Source organism: Cucurbita pepo, chromosome LG11 (genome assembly GCF_002806865.2).
Source record: "Cucurbita pepo subsp. pepo cultivar mu-cu-16 chromosome LG11, ASM280686v2, whole genome shotgun sequence".
NCBI lineage: Eukaryota > Viridiplantae > Streptophyta > Magnoliopsida > Cucurbitales > Cucurbitaceae > Cucurbita > Cucurbita pepo.
In genome coordinates this window covers 7,787,469-7,808,813 of record NC_036648.1, presented here as the reverse complement: position 1 = coordinate 7,808,813, position 21,345 = coordinate 7,787,469, and the positions used below count along the sequence as shown (strand labels likewise).

The following is a 21,345-nucleotide window of genomic DNA, read 5'->3' as shown; positions in this document are numbered from 1 at the left end:
TTGACGCGCATCAACAAGGTCCACTCGTTATATTAACGTTGAACCTTGTCAATATCGGATACTGAACAACGCCAGTCGTTGTCTCCCTGATCACTCGCTCAACGACACCTCGACGCCCGTCATCACGACGTCGGCCTCTTCGTGGTGGTGAGATGGAGATGTCAGCACTTGGCGGCGGCGTGGAGGAGTGAGCAAGCATGCTCGGGATGGAGAACCCCACGATGTGCTTATTTTCGCACTTTGCATCTTCTTCTACTCGAACCTGAGACCTTTGTGTTGTTAGGTCGACACTCTAACCACTTGAGCTATTCAACTTGATTGTTGATAGGATGGCTCCTCCGCAATGATATACACCGATGGCTTCAACTTGGCTCTGATACCACTTGTTGGATTTCGATAATCGGCTAGGGAAATCCTTTCTTTTCGGTGAGAGGAAATTGTCGACAGGAGGTTGTTGGAAGAAAGATAAAATGCGTAAAATAACAGAGAGAGAGAAGGACTGAAAGTTTGACTGCTCTTCAAAATCGCTATGAAATCTTCTGAACAGATTTCCTATTTAAATATAACCTATCCTAAAAATGGGTGGAGAGTGGCCAACTGAATCTGTGCCACTTCCTACAAAATTGCCGTGTAAGAATTCGCTAATCCATTCGACGTGTTTGTCAAATGGTGAAACTGAGAATTAAATGTAAACGTCTGAATCTAAATAAGGAAAAACAAAGGTTTTATCTAACATTCAGCACACCCCTAGGCTAGATACCATGTAGTCCCAGATAGCCATGTAGAGGTAGCACCTTATAGAGAGATACCGACCACATTAGCTTGGCTTAAGAAACCTCTAGGCGTTTAAAGAAATGACGATGAACCGCTGAAACCCAAGGGGCAAGCCCCAAGGGACTAAGACTAGAACCAGATGTCTTAGAACCGAGTTAGGAAACCGTGGGAATCTGTAAATTAATATGCGAAGAGAGCCTACAAGTAGGTGGCTTACTGAGTATAATTTTTATACTCATCCTTGCTATGTTTTCATTTTTTTTCAGGAGCGCGAGGCGTCGGTCAAGGGCGGGCGTGATGGAGGCGGGGTTTGTCACAGAGGAACGGGTTGTCCCGGGGCGTCAATCTAGTCTTTATTTGTGTTTACATACTTTCGAAATTTATTTTGTTTTGTTTGTTTGTTGTCCAAAAACTTTATTGAAATTTAAGGATTTTCTTTATTTCATATTTAAAACACTTCATGTATTTGTGTCTTGTCGCTAGTCATGATCTGTAGTAAAATATTGGGTCGTGACATAGGGTGATCTCTAAAGGTTCTTTCACTAGGTGTGCTATCTCTACAAACTTCTCAGATACGAACGAATGCGTTGAACCCGAATCAAACAATACTAAAGCAAGATGGCCAAATACGGGTAGCGTACCTGTGACTACTGCGTCAGGCTAGTCAGCTTGTCTGGCTGTCGTTGCATGGGCTACAACTCGTCCCTGCTTATATTGAGCACCCTGGCTTCTCTGATGCTGTACTACAGGCCGGTTGATACGCTGATCGTTCCTCTAAAGGCTGTCCACTGCAAAGTGCCCTACCTGGCCGCATTTGTAGTAGGCGTCTGTTCCTGCCCTGCACTCCCCCGTGTGAGGACGCCGAAAGTTAGGACAAAGGGTCATGTTCTGTACGGGGCTCTTCTTCGTTTATCAGTGTGGCCACGGGGCGGTTTACCAATTCTGGGTTGGCTACGGTCTGCCCCCTTTTCCCTGGGCTGCAGTGTGGGATGACTGTGTTGTTCCCAACCGTAACTTGTCGATGTGGGGAGCGTCGAGGAGGGTCGCCACCTGAAGGGCCTCCGCATATTCGAAGGATGACTAGGCTGACACATTCCCCTTCAGGACATCCCTTAGGCCAGTAATAAATCGTTCGACCTTCAACTCATTACAACTAACATAGGCTGGAGAAAACCTTGCCAACCTATTGAACTCTAAGTCATATTCCTCCACTGACCTATCTCCCTGTTTCAGTTCGAGGAATGATGCTTGCATTTTCACTCTGGCAGTGATTGGGTAATATTTGCGGAGATAAGGATCTTTAAACTGGCACCAGGTAATAAACTCTCCCTGTGGTATAATGTTCTTTTGAGCACCTTTCCACCAGAAGTGCGCCTCTCCTTTCAGCATATACGTCCCACAATGGACTTGATACTTTAGCGGGTAGTTCATAAAATGGAAGGTCGTTTTTATGGTCTCTAGACAATTCTCTGTAGCAATGTGATCCACCTTACCTCCGTCAAAGGAAGGCGATTTATGCCTCTGGAAATCTCTTAGGTAGTGGGACTCCACAGTCATAGTCCTGGAATCTTTAGTCCCTTGCCTTGTTGACTGATTAGCCATCATGGTCTATATCATTTGGTTCGTCAGAACCTGATTTTCCATCGAGGTCATCATGAACGTCTAAAACATCTCTGCTGTGGGCATGACTAACGGCTGGTTTAGTGGGACTTCTGTACGGGTGGTTGAAACCGATGGGACCTCCTCAAAGAAAAGAGCAATAGGGGGTGTATCGAGCAGCCTTCAGGCCTTGGCCTTCCTTCGGCGTCTTTTTGTTCTTGATGGTTGTGGTATGGTCCCCTCACTAAATATTTAAAAATTTTGTTAGATGCAATTATAACTCCTGACAACGATAAAGCAAGTCCTCAAAACTCGATTTGACTAAGAGAAATCCATAAAGAAGTTCCTCGATGGTCATATAAATTAATCAACGAGTTAGAACGTCGGGAGAAAGAAGAAGAACAAGAAAAAGAAGACGAAGAAGAGAAAAAAAAGTCAACGCAAGATCATCAAATTCGTTCAAGAAAAGCCAAACGTGTCGTAATTTTTACCGACAATCTAAACTCTGAAGATCAAATCACAAATCAAGATATTGATATCACAAACCAAGATATTGATATCNCGCCTCTCTTTGGTGCGCCATTATCTACAAAATGACTATGGTCACAATTCATTTGTAGCACATCCACATAGCAAGGATGAGTATAAAAATTATACTCAGTAAGCCACCTACTTGTATCTCTTCGTTAGGAACTGGTGGTGGTGTTGGGAACCGGTGGTGGTGACGCATGCCCTTTTTGCCCTTTCTTGCCGCGCCATTTAGGGGTCCCTCACAATGGGTGTATTTTCAAGTTTAAGTTTTGGTGCATTTTCTTCTACTTGCTTGAACCTGAGACCTGTGCATTTTTAGGTCAACATTCTAACCAATTGAGCTAATCAACTTGGCTTTGATAAATTTGGTTTCTCCACAATAATATACAACCGGTAGATAAACCACGAATAAAAATTGCTAACCCAAAGAAATTGGGGGAGAAGAAAAACAGAAAAGCTGACAAAATAACAGAAAGAGGAAGAGTATAGCTTTCGTATTTGTTGCTAAATATGGTGCAAATGTTTCTCATTTAATTGGCTCTTTAAAACAATTTACATTGTAAAATTGGCCCAAGTGGCCAACAAATCTTTAGCGTGGCCCAAATGACCAACTAAAAATACGCCCGTCCATTGTAGCGTTAATTCAAATAGCCTAAAAACAAAAATCAACTAGCTTTTTATCTAACAATGTCCACCCGGTCAGGGCTCAGTCTCCTCACTAGTACATCGTCTGGTGTCTAACTCTGGTACCATTTATTACAACTCAAACCACCGCAGGCAAATATTGTCCTCTTTGGGCTTTCCCTTTTGGACTTCCCCTTAAGATTTTTAAATGGTTTGCTAACGAGAGGTTTCCACCCCATTATAAAGAATGTTTCATTCTACCCTCCAACAAATGTGAGATCTTACCGTTTCTCTCCCTTGGATGTGTCTGTGAGATGCAGAATGGGAGTGGGGATGCGTTTTTGTGAATGAGGGTGTGGGAATGGGCATTTAAGAAGGACGTGGGGCTGTTTGAATACACGAAATGGTGCCTCAAAATATATATCGTTACCGTTTTCATCCATAATAACGATAAGAACTTTTTTGAATTATTTTTATAAAGGTAAAATGGTGTTAATACTACTTTTATAATTTCATAGATATATTTTAAACATACTACTAACCATAAGTGTATTTTTTTACTTTATTTTTATGAGTATTATTGAAATTTTTGAAAATTTTAAAATATTTTTATTAATTTAGTCTAAAAATGAAAAGAAGACACCGAAAATTAAAGTTTTGAAGTTTATTAATTTTAGTTATAATTTTGATACCGCCAGTACTTTGGAATCTCATAAATTATTTGTTTGATATTTGAGGATTCTATTGACATGTCTAAGTTTAGGGCATGGCTCTGATACCATGTTAGGAANCATGATTGATACAATTGTGACGATTACAGATGTACGGGGTCGGGTAATTTCTTGGTCCTCCGTTGGTACTTGTGGATTCAAACGTCCAAGAAGAGGGACACCATTTGCCGCTCAAACCGCAGCAGGAAATGCTATTCAAGCAGTAGAAGATCAAGGTATGCAACGAGCAGAAGTCATGATAAAGGACCCTAGTCTCGGAAGAGATGCAGCGTTAAGAGCTATTCGTAGAAGCAATATAGAAATAATTATCATCCCCATAATATTATTTACTTTCAACCTAAATTCCTATATATATATATATATATATATATATATATATATATATATATATATATTCTTTTTTTTCTTTTTTTTTTTTAATTTCTCAAAATATTTGAGATGAATAACATTGTGAAAGTTTCACAGGTTAGTTCGCAGTCATCGTGCCAATCGATTGTGGAGCCGTCGATTGCAGCCGTTGATTCTGCTGCACGCGTTGGGGTTCGCCACTGCTGGGCGGAGCCGTGCGACAACCGGTGGTGCGCCGCCAGTAGTGTGGGTGTTGGAGTTGAGAAGAAAATGAAATCGGAGTTCTGTATTTTTTTTCTTCCTCCAATCTGAACTTTCTCTGATTTTGGCTATGCCTTTCTTTTGATGCCGCCATTCCTTCGCTTCCCTTGTTTGCCTCTCAAAACCTTCATTTCAAACACCTCAACATCCTCCACAAAAAATGCCCTATTCAATACTCAACCATTTTTCTCATTTCTCCAAGAATTTCCCCGTGATCTTCTCTCAGTCAAATCCATACACGCTCAGATCATTATCACAAACGCCATATCCGGAGACCAGCGTTTGGTGGCAAAGCTTGTTGCGGCGTACTCAAGCTTGGGTTCTTTGGAGAATGCACGTAAGGTGTTTGATAAAATTCCTCAACCAAAAACTGTTCTCTGCAATGCCATGGTTAATGGGTATCTTCAAAATCAGCATTATAATGAGACCATCGAGCTGTTTAAATTGATGGGTCGATGTCATTTCGAATTTGATAGCTATACTTGTAATTTTGCTCTTAAGGCGTGCATGTTCTTATTGGATTATGAAATGGGCATAGAAGTGATTAGATTAGCTCTCTGTAAGGGGTTAGCTGGTGGTCGGTTTTTGGGAAGTTCGATTTTAAATTTTTTGGTAAAAGCTGGGGATATTATGAATGCACGAATTTTTTTTCATGAAATGGTTGAGAAAGATGTTGTTTGTTGGAATGTGATGATTGGTGGGTTCATGCAGGAAGGCTTGTTTAGTGAAGGCTATAAATTGTTTCTTGATATGCTTTATAATAGAATTGAGCCTAGTGCTGTGACCATGACAAGCTTGGTTCAATCCTGTGGGGAGATGAGGAATTTAGAGTTTGGAAAATGTATTCATAGCTATGTTCTTGGATTTGGAATGAGTAGTGATACAAGGGTGCTTACCTCACTGATTGATATGTATTGTAAAACGGGTGATGTCGTAAGTGCTCGATGGATTTTCGATACAATGCCCTCTAGGAATTTGGTGTCTTGGAATGTTATGATTTCGGGTTATGTTCAAAATGGTTTTCGTGTCGAAACTTTACATCTCTTCCGTATGTTGGTTACGAATGAAGGAGGTTTCGACTCGAATACCGTTGTTAGCCTCCTCCAGCTTTGTTCTCGGACGGCTGATTTGGATGGCGGGAAGATTGTTCATGGTTGCGTCTATCGAAGAGAACTCGATTTGAATTTGATTTTGTCTACTGCAATTGTTGATCTATATGCTAAATGTGGATGTTTGGCCTATGCATATTCTGTTTTTGAAAGAATGAAAACTAAGAATGTGGTATCATGGACTGCCATGCTTGTGGGACTGGCTCAGAATGGGCAAGCTAGAGATGCTTTAAAGCTATTTTCTCAAATGCAAAATGAGAGGGTTACTTTCAATGCTCTCACCTTAGTTAGTTTAGTTCATTGTTGCACGCTCCTCGGCTCGTTGCGTGAAGGGAGAAGTGTTCATGCTGTCTTAATTCGATTTCGTTTTGCATCGGACGTTGTCGCTAAGACAGCCCTCATTGATATGTATGCAAAATGCAGCGAAATCGACTCGGGTGAGAAAGTATTCAACCATGGTTTTACGCCAAAGGATGTGATATTATATAACTCGATGATTTCGGGCTATGGAATGCACGGTCTCGGGCATAAAGCACTGTCTGTCTACCATCAAATGAATCAAGAACTTCAGCCAAATGAGAGCACCTTTGTTTCTCTGCTATCTGCTTGTAGCCATTCAGGCCTAGTGGAGGAAGGGATATCTTTGTTTCGAGATATGGAGAAAGCTCATAACGTAACGCCGACCGATAAACTTTATGCCTGCTTTGTCGATCTTTTAAGTCGAGCAGGTCGCCTTCGGCAAGCTGAGGAAGTGATCAATCAAATGCCTTACAGACCAACCAGTGGCATACTTGAAACTCTGCTGAATGGGTGTCTTTTGCATAAGGACATTGAGTTGGGTGTAAAAATTGCTGACAGATTACTCTCGTTCGAGTCTAGAAATCTGAGCGTCTACGTTAGCTTGTCGAATATATATGCCGAAGCAGGTCAATGGGATACGGTAAACCATCTCCGAGGTCTCATGACCGAGCACGAGCTTAAAAAGATTCCAGGTTATAGCTCAATTGAAGTAAATATTTAGTTTGCAGCCATGTTTGATACAGGATTGGAACCTAACAAAGGAGACTTACAAACAACAGTTCCGAGGTAATCTATGTTCTTTTTGAAATGTTTTATTTTAATTCTTATTAAAATAAAATCTGTCTCCAAGGTTTTCGTGATAAGGAATCATCATAAGAGAAAGTAAGATTCGGATTACCTTATTAGTCGAATATCTCAAGAAAAAATTACTTGTTTGAGATTCAAATCACTCCACAAGCAAGATCGAGTGTTTGTCTCACAAACCCTAAAAGAGCGAAGAATTTTGATTCACATTGAAATAAGTTTAAGAGATAAAGACTTGTAGACTTATGAGGCTGAACGACTGATTCAAAAACTAAAACATACAATCGAAAGTGCTTAAGAAGGTGTCAGCAGGTGCGTGGAGCCGAAACCTGCCATGTTCGCCCGCTGGATCGAGTGTTTGCCTACTTCAAAGTCTTCGCCTTTAGATTAAAATGGTTGGATAAGTATAAATTATTTGAGAAAACTGCTAATCAAACGTGTACATATGGGGAACGATTAATTATATGTTTTGTAACGATCTAGGCCGATTCAGATCACGATTTGAAATTCGGGTTTGACATCGGATGACACACACATTTCCTTGCATCCCTAGAAACAAAATGTACTCAATTATAAGAACTCTATAGTTACACGTGTCTTGCTTAGACCAATTCAGTGTTGGATGACCTTGTTGCAGGGGATGCAAGGGAATGTCGAGACCATCATGTGTCATATATGTTAGGATCGCACAACAACGCACGCATTCGATCTGACCTTATTGCAGGGGATGCAAGGGAATGTTAGGACCATCATGTGTCGAATATGTTAGGATCGCATAACAACGCACACATTCGATCTAAACGCAATGAACAAGATAGAGAAAATGTACCCTCACAGAAAATGTGGGTTAAAATGACAGAAAATGTGGGTTAAAATGAAAGGAGATAGAGAAAATGCATACAGAATATGTGGGGACCGGTATATATATGATAGAAAATGTGGGTTAAAATGAAAGGAGATAGAGAAAATGCATACAGAATATGTGGGGACCGGTATATATATGATAGAAAATGTGGGTTAAAATGAAAGGAGATAGAGAAAATGCATACAGAATATGTGGGGACCGGTATATATATGATAGAAAATGTGGGTTAAAATGAAAGGAGATAGAGAAAATGCATACAGAATATGTGGGGACCGGTATATATATGATAGAAAATGTGGGTTAAAATGAAAGGAGATAGAGAAAATGCATACAGAATATGTGGGGACCGGTATATATATGATAGAAAATGTGGGTTAAAATGAAAGGAGATAGAGAAAATGCATACAGAATATGTGGGGACCGGTATATATATGATAGAAAATGTGGGTTAAAATGAAAGGAGATAGAGAAAATGCATACAGAATATGTGGGGACCGGTATATATATGATAGAAAATGTGGGTTAAAATGAAAGGAGATAGAGAAAATGCATACAGAATATGTGGGGACCGGTATATATATGATAGAAAATGTGGGTTAAAATGAAAGGAGATAGAGAAAATGCATACAGAATATGTGGGGACCGGTATATATATGATAGAAAATGTGGGTTAAAATGAAAGGAGATAGAGAAAATGCATACAGAATATGTGGGGACCGGTATATATATGATAGAAAATGTGGGTTAAAATGAAAGGAGATAGAGAAAATGCATACAGAATATGTGGGGACCGGTATATATATGATAGAAAATGTGGGTTAAAATGAAAGGAGATAGAGAAAATGCATACAGAATATGTGGGGACCGGTATATATATGATAGAAAATGTGGGTTAAAATGAAAGGAGATAGAGAAAATGCATACAGAATATGTGGGGACCGGTATATATATGATAGAAAATGTGGGTTAAAATGAAAGGAGATAGAGAAAATGCATACAGAATATGTGGGGACCGGTATATATATGATAGAAAATGTGGGTTAAAATGAAAGGAGATAGAGAAAATGCATACAGAATATGTGGGGACCGGTATATATATGATAGAAAATGTGGGTTAAAATGAAAGGAGATAGAGAAAATGCATACAGAATATGTGGGGACCGGTATATATATGGTTTAGCTTACTATATATAGCTTTACTATATATAACCATCATTTAGCTTACTATATATAGCTTTACTATATATAACCACCACCTTACTATATATAACCACCACCATTATAATGTTAGCTTACTATATATAGCTTTACTATATATATAACGGTATATATAACTTTTTACCATTTACTTTGATTTACTTAACTATCTATNATCATTTAGCTTACTATATATAGCTTTACTATATATAACCACCACCTTACTATATATAACCACCACCATTATAATGTTAGCTTACTATATATAGCTTTACTATATATATAACGGTATATATAACTTTTTACCATTTACTTTGATTTACTTAACTATCTATTATATATAACTATAACTTTTTACCATTTACTTTGATTTACTTAACTATCTATTATATATAACTACGGTATATATATAACTTTTTACCATTCACTCTAATTTACTTCATCATTATTTACCATATATAGCTTTACACGTTTAGTGAGCTATAAATAACCAACAAACTTATAACTTAACAACATCATGATTACCATATATATCTTTACACTACTTTAATTTACTCCATCATTTACCATATACAACTTTACACGTTTACTAAGCTATAAATAACCAACAGACTTATAACCTAACAGCATCATCATTTACCATATACAACTTTACACGTTTACTAAGCTATAAATAACCAACAGACTTATAACCTAACAGCATCATCATTTACCATATACAACTTTACACGTTTACTAAGCTATAAATAACCAACAGACTTATAACCTAACAGCATCATGATCTGAAGAATAAGGTAATTTGGTGTTAAAAGGGAATCTATTCATATAAATAAATAGACTTTTCATTTGGTTCTTACTTCAAAGGATTTTAGTGTTTTAGTTATCTAACTAATTCTTGTTAGTTAGTTTACTTTCATTAACTTAAATTATTAAATAATTTAATTAATTTAATTTAATTTAATTTTCGATTTTAGGTTTTTAAATTTATTTAAAAATAAAAGATTTTTTTTAATAATTATAAATAATTAGAACGGTAATTAAATTCAATAATTAATTATATAAGTTATATTTTAAAATTTAAATTTTAAGATAATATAATTAAAATAATTAGAGGTGTATATGGTCTGAGTTAATTGAGTTGAGAGATTTTTTTTGACCCAATCTAAAATTATGGTTGGTTGGATTCATAACCGAACCCGAAAAAAAATTTCACAACCCAATCCAACTCAACCTTCTATTTTCGGGTTGGTTGGTTGGATTGATAACCGAACCCGAAAAAAAATTTCACAACCCAATCCAACTCAATCTTCTATTTTCGGGTTAGGTTGTCGAATGGTTAAAAAAAAAAATATTTTTTTAAAAAAAAAATTATTTATCGACAATTTATAATTATTTAGATACCATAGATAATTAAAAGTTCACAAATCAATCTATAATTATTGAGAAAAAAAAAAAATCAATCAAGAACAAGAACGAAAATAGTAACGTATTAACATAGCTCAACATTATCATAAAACTAAAAACAACTAAAATAACTACATTAGTTGAGATTCTGGTAAGTTTAGAAAAAATATTAGATAGATCATCAAATTAAAAATAATAAATAGATTAAAATTTAGAATTACTGTCCCAATTTTATAAAATTGAAACTAATTTTTTATCCCAATTTTTCTATTTTGGGTCTATTATTCCAATTAAAGAATTTCCAAAATAATTAAGAATTCTATCGATCTTATTTTAGAAAATAATAAAATGATATAAAAGAAATTAATAAAAATTAATGCATTTGATAGATTAGGACGGAAGTACTACTCTGACAAACATACCCGTTAACTGTTTAATATATTTTATATATTTTTATTTGGTTTGACCATCGTGAGAGTTTTACTCCATGAACCGAAAACCGAACATGAAGCCAACCCAATCTAAAAGGCTAATCCAACCCGATCGTTATAGTTCGGGTTATCGGATAGCAAGAAAAAAAAAAAAAAAAAAAAAAAAAAACCCAAGTTTTCGGGATTGAGGTCTCACGGCGGAGAGAGAATTCAGATTTGGATTTGAGGCCGACTTTTAGAAACGCCGAAGCAGATCTCCGCTCTTCCAATTGTCTCTTTCCCCTCACTCGCAGACAGCCCAACACAGTCCACAGCAATCAGGACACTCAACCGCAAACAATCCACATTTATGCATCACTCCAATCCAGATCAGTTCCCTTCCCAATTTGTTCCCCCAATTCCCCTTCTGTTTGATCTCTGATTTCCCTGTTCTTCCGCCGATCGCTTTCTTTGATGGGATTCTCATGCTTCTTAGTTCAAGGTATTTTCTATTTGTTTTCTGATACTGATTTCTTGTTCTGAGTATTGGGTTTTGATAATCGCATTATAGATTTGTGGGTTTTGGGGGTTTTTCAATTACTGATTTACTTGCCAATTTATGTCTATTGTGTTGGTATCTATGTTGGGAGATGACGCTTAGGATCAAGAAATGGGGTGTTTGGTTAGCCGAGAGGTGTCTTCTGGAAATGCAGAATCCCCTGTAGATAAGGAAAGGAGAAATCCAATTACTGTAGAACATGTGAGTGCTAATGTAGAGGAGCATGTAAATGTAAACAAGGAGGAGCAGAAAGCTGATGGATGTTCGGATCGTCCACGAGCTAAACGGAGAAAGTCGAGGAAGGTTCCGAGGCCGACGAACTTGCCAAACCATTCCCAGGGAGAGCAAGTTGCTGCTGGATGGCCTTCTTGGCTCACAGCAGTTTGTGGAGAGGCTCTCAATGGTTGGATTCCTCGGAAGGCTGATACATTTGAAAAGATTGATAAGGTGGGCAATCAACTAAGTGACTTCTTACACTGACTTTACATGCTTCTAACATAATTGTTTTGGTGTTAGATTGGACAAGGAACGTATAGCAATGTGTATAAAGCTAAAGATATAATTACAGGTAAAATTGTTGCACTGAAGAAGGTTCGATTCGACAATCTCGAACCCGAAAGTGTGCAATTTATGGCTAGAGAGATTCTCATTCTTAGGAGATTAAATCATAACAATGTTGTGAAATTGGAGGGGTTGGTTACATCACGGATGTCTTGTAGTTTATACTTGGTGTTTGAGTATATGGAGCATGATTTAGCTGGTCTTGCTGCGAATCCATCGATCAAATTTACGGAATCTCAGGTTGGCTGGCGTATTGTTTCTTTCAGTTTTCATATCTAAACTGAACATTGTGCAGTTTGTTCCTGGAAATCAATAATTCCTTTTGTGAAAACATGCTTATTTATAGGTTAAATGTTTCGTGCAACAACTGCTATCTGGACTGGAACACTGTCATAATCGTCGGGTGCTTCATCGTGACATTAAAGGATCTAACCTTCTCATTGATAGTGGGGGAGTGCTTAAGATAGCTGACTTTGGATTGGCTTCTATCTTTGATCCGAATCACAAGCACCCTATGACGAGTCGGGTGGTTACGTTATGGTATCGACCTCCTGAACTTCTTCTTGGAGCAACTGATTATGGAGTTGGTGTAGACCTCTGGAGTGCTGGGTGTATACTGGCTGAGTTATTAGCTGGGAGGCCTATTATGCCTGGTCGTACAGAGGTAATTGCTTTCTTTCTGATTTTGTGAGATCCCAAATCGGTTGGGGAGGAGAACGAAACATTTAAGGGTGTGGAAACCTCTCCCTAGTAGACGCGTTTCAAAAACCTTGAGGGGAAGCCCGAAGGGAAAACCTTAAAGAGGATCATACTGTGATCTCTTTGGGTCAGCACACAAATGTAGGAGAATCATGATGGAAAACAAAGTATATTAGCAGCTCTATTTTGATTAACACTCCAACTTGAGATAAATGAATGTATGAAATGTTCAAATCTAGCATTAATCAGAATTTAAAGAATGAAAGGTCATAGTATAAAGATTGACGTATGGAAATGTTCTCTCTTTGAACTACTGCTTCTTTCCTAAAACTAACTTACTACCTCTCGGGAGCCCCGAAGGGAGGTGAACATTTGGTGGTGTGCCAACGAGGACGTTGGGTCCCAAAGGGGGGGTGGATTGTGAGATTCCACATCGATTGGAGAGGGGAACGAGTGCCAGCGAGGACGTTGGGCCCTGAAGGAGGGTGGAATGTGAGATCCCACATCGATTGGAGAGAGGAACTAGTGCCAGCAAGGACACTGAAGCTCAAAGGGGGTGGGGTGGATTGTGAGATCCTACATCGATTGGAGAGAGGAAATAGTGTCAGCGAGGACGCTGGGCTTGAAGGGAGGTGGTGTGAGATCCCACGTCGGTTGGAGAGAGAAACGAAACATTCTTTATAAGGGTGTGGAAACCTCTTCCTAGCAGACCCATGTTAGAAACCTTAAGGGGAAGCCCAAAAGGAAAAGCCCAAAGAAGACAATATCTGTTAGCGATGAGCCTGGGCTATCATACCCATTGCCTATTATTTTAACTAGATAGTCTTTAGCGCCATTATGACTCGTGGGCATACAAAACTGCATTATTTATAAGGCGTTGAGTGTGTGCATCACCGTATCCCTTATGGATCATCATGGGAAACCATGACATAATATCAAGAAAAATATGAAAAGTAACGCCTTTCGTAGATCGTTTTATCTCTAGTTTTCACTGTAGTGGTAGGATTTCTTCTCTTTCTTAGTGTACCTTGCTATATGGTGCATGGTACCATTACTATCACCATATTGGCTTTCGTTTAGCGGTAGCGTCCCGGTCCCTTATATACGTGTATTAGTCTTTCCGTGTTCTATAGGTGTTTTTGGTCGCATTGATGAATGTGGTTAACATATATAGGCCTTTTGTAATTTCATACCATCCATGAAATTGTTTCTTATACCAAAAAAGAATCTTTATAACCTTCTCTACCTGCTGTGCTATCTAATTACTCTTTTGCTCGCCCAGGTAGAGCAACTACACAAGATATACAAGCTTTGTGGCTCCCCTTCAGATGAATACTGGAAAAGAGCAAAACTTCCAAATGCAACCTTATTTAAGCCCAGAGAACCTTATAAAAGATGTATAAAGGAGACGTTTAAAGATTTCCCGCCATCTTCACTGCCCCTTATCGAAACGCTTCTTGCAATTGATCCAGTAGAACGAAAGGAAGCGACAGATGCGTTAAATAGCGAGGTGAGATCAAGAATTATCAGAATACATTTCAGTTATGACTTTTACTTCATTCGATAATCTGATTGAAACGATGTGGTTTCGTTTATTATCGACATCAATCGTCCCGCTATATCTACTAATCAGACCATATGATGTTGCTTCCTCTGCCTCTTCTGGTTTGGTTTCATTAAGACAGCCATATTAAGTCCTTTCCTTTCAGGGGGAACAAGAGTCCTTTTATTATAAACACAAATGAGAGGTTTATTTGGAGGCATCAATATGGAGACTATCTTTTAAAGTTTTTTAAGGGAGGATTATTGTCATAGCCCAAGCCCACCGCTAGCAGATATTGTTCTATTTAGGCTTTTCCTTTCGGGCTTCCCCTCAAGGTTTTTAAAACGCGTTTGTTAGGGAGAGGTTTTCACACCCTTATAAAGAATGCTTCGTTCCCCCTTTCCAACCAACGTGGGATCTTACAATCCACTCCCTTCAGGGCCCACCGTTCTAGCTGGCACTTGTTCCCCTCTCCAATGGATGTGGGATCTCACAATCCATCCCCCTTCAGGGCTAGCGTCCTCCCTGGCACTCGTTCCTCTCTCCAATCGATGTGAGATCTCACAATCTACTCCCCTTTAGGGCCCAACGTTCTCGCTCGCTGTAACGATCCATATCCACCGCTAGCAAATATTGTCCTCTTTGGGCTTTCTCTTTCGGGATCCCCTCAAGGCTTTAAAACGCATCTGCTAGAGGAAAGATCCCACGCTCTTATAAAGAGTGTTTTGTTCTCCTCTCCACCAATGTGGGACATCACAATCTACCCCCCTTTGGGGCCCACCATCCTTACTGGCACACCGCTTCGTGTCTACCCCCTTTCGGGGAACAGCAAGAAGGCTGACACATCGTCTGGTGTCTGACTCTGATACCATTTGTAACGACCCAGATCTACCACTAGTAGATATTGTCCTCTTTGGGCTTTCCCTTTCGGAATCCCCTCAAGGCTTTAAAACGCGTCTGCTAGAGGAAGGTTTCCACACCCTTATAAAGAGTGTTTTGTTCTCCTCCCCAACCAACGTGGGGCACACGCGCACTCGCTCCACTCTCCAATTTATGTGGTATCTCACAATCCACACGGCTCAAGCCCACCGCTAACAGATACTGTCCTCTTTGGGTTTTCCCTTTTGGGCTTCCCCTCAAAGTTTTTAAAACACGTGTGCTAGGGTGAGGTTTCCACATCCTTATAAAGAATGCTATTCCCCTCTCCAATCGATGTGAGATCTCACAACTATACCCGTCAAGCATTTGGTTAATCGGTGATTTAACAAATATTATACTTTCACAAGTTATTTTAGGGTGGTGGATTAAAATTCTATTGCAAAATACTTCTATAGAGCTATTTTATGGATGGTTTGGATCATTGATTTCACAAAAAAAGGTTAAAGCTGTACTCATACAATTTTATGCATAACCAAATATGTTGTGTACATATTTACTTTCTGTGACTGCTATCTATAATGGGAGTTTTGCCATATTTCTTGTATGCCTTTCCAACTTTGTCCATTGCAATGCAGTTCTTCATGACAGAACCTTTAGCTTGCGAACCTTCCGACCTCCCAAAATATCCTCCCAGTAAGGAGATGGATGCTAGAAGACGAGATGATGAAGCTCGGAGGTACGAATGTCTCGATTTCTATTTCTGTTTCTGTTCAATATATGTCTGGTTTTTATTGTTCTTCTGTGAACTTGCTTTGTTGATGTTATTTGGTGATTTTGTTGAGCATGATTCTGCAGACTAAAAGCAGCTAGTAAAGCCCAGGGAGATGGAACGAAAAAAACACGCACACGTTTTCGGGCTATTCCAGCTCCTGAAGCCAATGCCGAAATACAAACTAATATCGACGTAAATATTAATCACTTTGCTTAGTTCATCAAGATCATAGACCAGCTAGACACTTGGATTTATTAAGCTGATGAATTGTTGTATCTTGAAACAGAGAAGGCGCATAATTACACATGCAAATGCAAAGAGCAAAAGTGAAAAGTTCCCCCCACCACACCAGGATGGAGAGCTTGGCTATACGCTAGGACATTCACGTCATATCGACCCATCCCGTGTTCCTTCCGACGTACCATTCAGCTCGACGACGCTTTTCACTTTTTCTAAGGAGCCACTCCAAGCCTGGTCTGGTCCACTAGTCCCTGGCTCTGGCACTGATGCTCCTACTAGATACAAGAAGCATGTAGGAGGTAAAGGCAAGAGAATCATGGTCTGAACTTTTGACAAGATTGTGGTTTTACTGCCTGTTTGCTGATAGCACTATCATCAAATGATTCCCATTGTTCATCCAAATTGGTAATCAACCAGCCTGGTCTACTCTCAGCTTAGAAGATCATGAAGTAAGATCTGAGAGGTCGAGCGGCATCGATTTTTTGGTATTCATGGTATTCGTAGCTGCATCAACCAAATTTCTCCGCTCGAAAAGTGATGAGAAATTTAACAAAGTTATGTATATGTTGATTTGTTGTATTCCCAATTTTCCTTGTTGAAGTTATAGTGAGACATTCTACAGATAGTGACCAATAGAGTAAAAAAAATATCATTCTTGGCCTTTGAATACTCTGCTTTTTGGTTCTGGCATTTAACTATATAATATTTATCACATTTTCTAACTTTCTTATTATTTTTTTATTCGTGAGATCTCACGTTGATTGGAGAGGAGAACGGAACATTTCTCCCTAGCAGACGTATTTTAAAAACCTTGAAGGGAAGCATGAGAAAGTCCAAGGAAGACAATATCTTCTAGCGGTGGGTTTGAACGGTTACAAATGGTAGCAAACGTGTTTTAAAAACTTTGAGAGCGAAAGTTCAAATGGGAAAGTCTAAAGAAGACAATATCTGCAAGCGGTGGGTTTGGGAGGTTACGTTTGGGCGGTTACAAATGGTAGCCGAGTTTTAAAAACTTTGAGGCAGAAGCAATATTTGCTAGCAATGGGCTTGACCTGTTACAAATGGTAGCATACGAGTTTTAAAAAATTTGAGGGAGAAGCCCGAAAGGGAAAAAGTCCAAAGACGTGTTTCAAAAACTTTGAGGGAGAAGCCCAAAAGGGAAAGTCCGGAAAATTTGAGGGAGAAGCCCAAAAGGGAAAAAGTCGAAAGACGCGTTTCAAAAACTTTGAGGGAGAAGCCCAAAAGGGAAAGTCCGGAAAATTTGAGGGAGAAGCCGGAAAGGGAAAAAGTAGAAAGACGCGTTTCAAAAACTTTGAAGGAGAAGCCCAAAAGGGAAAGTCCAAAAAGGACAATATCGGCTAGCGGTGGACTTGGGCTGTTACAAATGGTAGCAGTGGGCTTGGACTGTTACAAATGGTAGTAGACGCGTTTTAAAAATTTTGAGGAAAAGCTCGAAAGAAAAGGCTAAAAAAATAACAATATCTGTTCGTGATACTTTTAGTTTTTTTACATACTCGATTAGTTTGTGGATGAAAACCGTTTTTACTTTGTTTCAAAAATACTTCTAAATTTTCAATAATTATATTAATATTTTTGAACTTGAAAAAAAAAATATTAAGAAATACTTTTAGTTTTAGGATATAAACAAAATCCGTAACTATCTAGTTTAAAAATATCTTTAAACTTTAGAATTTACATTCATACCCTTGACCGAGAAAAAGTTCAAGATGTCTAGTACATCGACCAAAAAAATTGTTTATCTATACCACATCACCTCTTCTTCCATTTCTTTCTCTTTCTTGCCACGTTTGATCAATCTTGCTTGTGGAGGGTGGTGATAGATTCTAAAAAAACGGGTTTTGTCCATCTACTCGTGTTTTTTTTTAAGGTCAAATGTATTAATGCAACTTTTAAAAGTTGACAGATATTTTATAAACGAGGTATTAACGATTTCCATCCATAACTAATCAGAGTATTTTTTAACTTCATCTCAACCTTAATGAAACTTTTGAAAATTTATGAGTTATTTGAAACAAAATATTGTCCGTTTTCATACAAAAATTAACTGATATTCATAAGATGGGAAGAAAATGTTATCAAAATTATCAAAAGATGTTTCAATTTATGTCAGAATGATGAATTATGGTGTTTATTTAATATATTTGAAAGCTTATTTACATAGTAGTTAATTATAGCCATAAAATATACATACGGGCTAATTATGGTCATGAAATATAGTTACGACTCTTGTAATGCCTCAGTAAGGCTAAGAGTTTTTATTTTGAGGATATACAAAATCATGTACGTTATCTTTGTAAGAGGAGCATTTGTACTTTCCAATGACTAAGTTTCTTTGCAATTCTACGTAGTTTAGGTTGCATGTAGAATCATTCAAGCTCGACACGATCAATCTTTCTTGTGAAGTGATTCGAATCTCAAACAAGTATTCTTGCCTTGAAATATTTGATCAATAGCGTAATCTGAATTTTACTTTTCCTTGGAGTGATTCTTTATTATTCAGGTTAAGTTTAGATTGTATGTTTAGAATCATTCAAGTTAGACATGATCAATCTTGCCTGTGGAGTGATTCGAATCTCAAACAAGTGTTCTTGGCTTGAAATATTTGATCAACAATGTAATCTGAATTTTACTTTCCCTTGGAGTGATTCTTTATTATTCAGGTTAAGTTTAGATTGCATGTTTAGAATCATTCAAACTAGACATGATCGATCTTGCTTGTGAAGTGACTCGAATCTCAAACAAGGGTTTTTGCCTTAGAATATTTGATCAACAACGTAATTTGAATTTTACTTCCCCTTGAAGTAATTCTTTATTATTCGGGTTAAGTTTATATTGCATGTTTAGAATCATTCAAGCTAGACATGATCGATCTTGCTTGTGGAGTGATTCGATTCTCAAACAAGTGTTCTTGCCTTGAAATATTTGATTAACCACGTAATTTGAACTTTACTTTCCCTTGGAGTGATTCTTTATTATTTGGGTTAAGTTTAGATTGCATATTTAGAATCATTCAAGCTAGACATGATCGATTTTGTTTGTGGAGTGATTCGAATCTCAAACAAGTGTTCTTGCCATGAAATATTTGATCAACAACGTAATATGAACTTTACTTTCCCTTGGAGTGATTCTTTATCGTGAGGACTAAGTTTAGATTGCATGTTTAGAATCATTCAAGCTAGACATGATCAATCTGGCTTGTGGAGTGTTTCAAATCTCAAACAAGTGTTCTTACCTTAAAATATTTTATCCACGTAATCTGAATTTTACTTTCACTTGAAGTGATTCTTTATCATTAGGGCTAAGCTTAGATTGCATATTTAGAATCATTCAAGCGAGACATGATCGATCTTACTTGTAGAGTGATTCGAATCTGAAACACGTGTTTTTTTCTTAGACATTCAATCAACAACCTAATCCAGATCTTACTTCCGTATCATATATTTTTTTTAAATTTTTGTTAATTTAATTTAATTTAATTTATTTATTTATTTTATATATATATATATATTTTTTTTTTTTNATGAATTATGGTGTTTATTTAATATATTTGAAAGCTTATTTACATAGTAGTTAATTATAGCCATAAAATATACATACGGGCTAATTATGGTCATGAAATATAGTTACGACTCTTGTAATGNTTTTGGGAAAAATAAATAAATAAATGAATGACATTATGTTCTAAGCATTATCATTATATTTCTGAATAGGTAAAATAATTGGGTCACCACCTTGGTCCATTACCTACATGGTCCATCCTACCATCATTTTTACTAATATTACATCAAATACCCCTCAACTTTCTATTTATTTCAAAACTATCCCTATTGTTTCTTAAATTACAATATCGTCCTTAACTTCGGTTTCAAAGCTACTTTTGCTACACCACACCAATTAAGGTCACGATTGTTGGATGAAAGTCCCATATCGACTTTTCTACTTGTCTCTTTCCATTTACAACTTTGATTCCATTTCCATCATAAAATTTCTTTGGTTTAATTTTCGATAGGTTATTAAACTATAGATTATCGATCAAATAGGTTAAAAGGTTTGAATTTTCATACGCCCATATAAGAGAAGGCTTTATTCTTCTTAGATTAACAAATTTTAATGAAAAGTTAGTTTGTTTAGTACCTGAGTTGGTGAAGATGTGAGATCCCACATCGGTTAGGGAGTATAACGAAACATTCTTTAGAAGTGTGAGATCCCACATCAGTTGGAGAAGAGAACAAAACATCCCCGGTGTGGAAACCTACCACTTTTAAAAACCTTGAGGGGAAGCCTAAGAGAGAAAGTCCAAAGAGGACAATATTTGCTAATGGGCCTGGGCTCTTACAACAAGGGTGTGGAAACCTCTCCCGAGATCCCACATCAATTGGAGAGGTGATATGAACCAAAAGACATCAATCATACAATATGCTTCAANAGTGTTCTTGCCTTGAAATATTTGATTAACCACGTAATTTGAACTTTACTTTCCCTTGGAGTGATTCTTTATTATTTGGGTTAAGTTTAGATTGCATATTTAGAATCATTCAAGCTAGACATGATCGATTTTGTTTGTGGAGTGATTCGAATCTCAAACAAGTGTTCTTGCCATGAAATATTTGATCAACAACGTAATATGAACTTTACTTTCCCTTGGAGTGATTCTTTATCGTGAGGACTAAGTTTAGATTGCATGTTTAGAATCATTCAAGCTAGACATGATCAATCTGGCTTGTGGAGTGTTTCAAATCTCAAACAAGTGTTCTTACCTTAAAATATTTTATCCACGTAATCTGAATTTTACTTTCACTTGAAGTGATTCTTTATCATTAGGGCTAAGCTTAGATTGCATATTTAGAATCATTCAAGCGAGACATGATCGATCTTACTTGTAGAGTGATTCGAATCTGAAACACGTGTTTTTTTCTTAGACATTCAATCAACAACCTAATCCAGATCTTACTTCCGTATCATATATTTTTTTTAAATTTTTGTTAATTTAATTTAATTTAATTTATTTATTTATTTTATATATATATATATATTTTTTTTTTTTTTGTTGTATTTGTAAGTAGACTTGGAAAATGTAGTAAAAGAAGCATTTGTGGTCTTCTTTAGCCAATGGC

General features: G+C 37.5%; 3 protein-coding genes across 5 annotated transcripts; 2 read left to right on the top strand and 1 right to left on the bottom strand.

The window, feature by feature from the left end:
• Positions 1-1,854: 1,854 nt before the first annotated feature.
• On the bottom strand, positions 1,855-2,376 carry LOC111805585. The gene has a single exon (XM_023690701.1). The coding sequence runs from the start codon at positions 2,374-2,376 to the stop codon at positions 1,855-1,857; it is 522 nt and encodes a 173-aa protein (XP_023546469.1).
• A 1,944-nt stretch (positions 2,377-4,320) lies between these two features.
• LOC111805584 (pentatricopeptide repeat-containing protein At5g39350-like) lies at positions 4,321-6,998 on the top strand. Its single transcript, XM_023690700.1, has 2 exons — positions 4,321-4,474; positions 5,095-6,998. The coding sequence occupies exons 1-2, from the start codon at positions 4,321-4,323 to the stop codon at positions 6,996-6,998; spliced, it is 2,058 nt and encodes a 685-aa protein (XP_023546468.1).
• Positions 6,999-11,145: 4,147 nt separating this feature from the next.
• LOC111804727 (probable serine/threonine-protein kinase At1g54610) lies at positions 11,146-16,879 on the top strand. Of its 3 annotated transcripts, none has more exons than XM_023689495.1 (8): positions 11,146-11,459; positions 11,608-11,963; positions 12,033-12,317; positions 12,424-12,741; positions 14,059-14,286; positions 15,834-15,934; positions 16,054-16,162; positions 16,257-16,535. In XM_023689495.1, the coding sequence occupies exons 2-8, from the start codon at positions 11,628-11,630 to the stop codon at positions 16,533-16,535; spliced, it is 1,656 nt and encodes a 551-aa protein (XP_023545263.1). In that variant the 5' UTR covers positions 11,146-11,459; positions 11,608-11,627. The 3 variants fall into 3 exon arrangements, with proteins under 3 accessions (XP_023545263.1, XP_023545262.1, XP_023545265.1); XM_023689494.1 differs by having other exon boundaries at positions 11,147-11,459; positions 11,619-11,963; XM_023689497.1 differs by lacking the exon at positions 11,146-11,459 and having other exon boundaries at positions 11,628-11,963; positions 16,257-16,879.
• The last annotated feature ends 4,466 nt before the right edge of the window (positions 16,880-21,345 follow it).

Excerpts from the sequence above, each read along its gene's own strand:
- LOC111805585 (XM_023690701.1), bottom strand. The coding sequence starts at position 2,376 with ATGGCTAATCAGTCAACAAGGCAAGGGACTAAAGATTCCAGGACTATG.
- LOC111804727 (XM_023689497.1), top strand. The coding sequence starts at position 11,628 with ATGGGGTGTTTGGTTAGCCGAGAGGTGTCTTCTGGAAATGCAGAATCC. Across the intron at positions 15,935-16,053 it reads CGAGATGATGAAGCTCGGAG|ACTAAAAGCAGCTAGTAAAG; the intron begins GTACGAATGTCT and ends ATGATTCTGCAG. Across the intron at positions 16,163-16,256 it reads AAATACAAACTAATATCGAC|AGAAGGCGCATAATTACACA; the intron begins GTAAATATTAAT and ends ATCTTGAAACAG.
- LOC111805584 (XM_023690700.1), top strand. The coding sequence starts at position 4,321 with ATGATTGATACAATTGTGACGATTACAGATGTACGGGGTCGGGTAATT. Across the intron at positions 4,475-5,094 it reads TCAAGCAGTAGAAGATCAAG|TCAAATCCATACACGCTCAG; the intron begins GTATGCAACGAG and ends ATCTTCTCTCAG.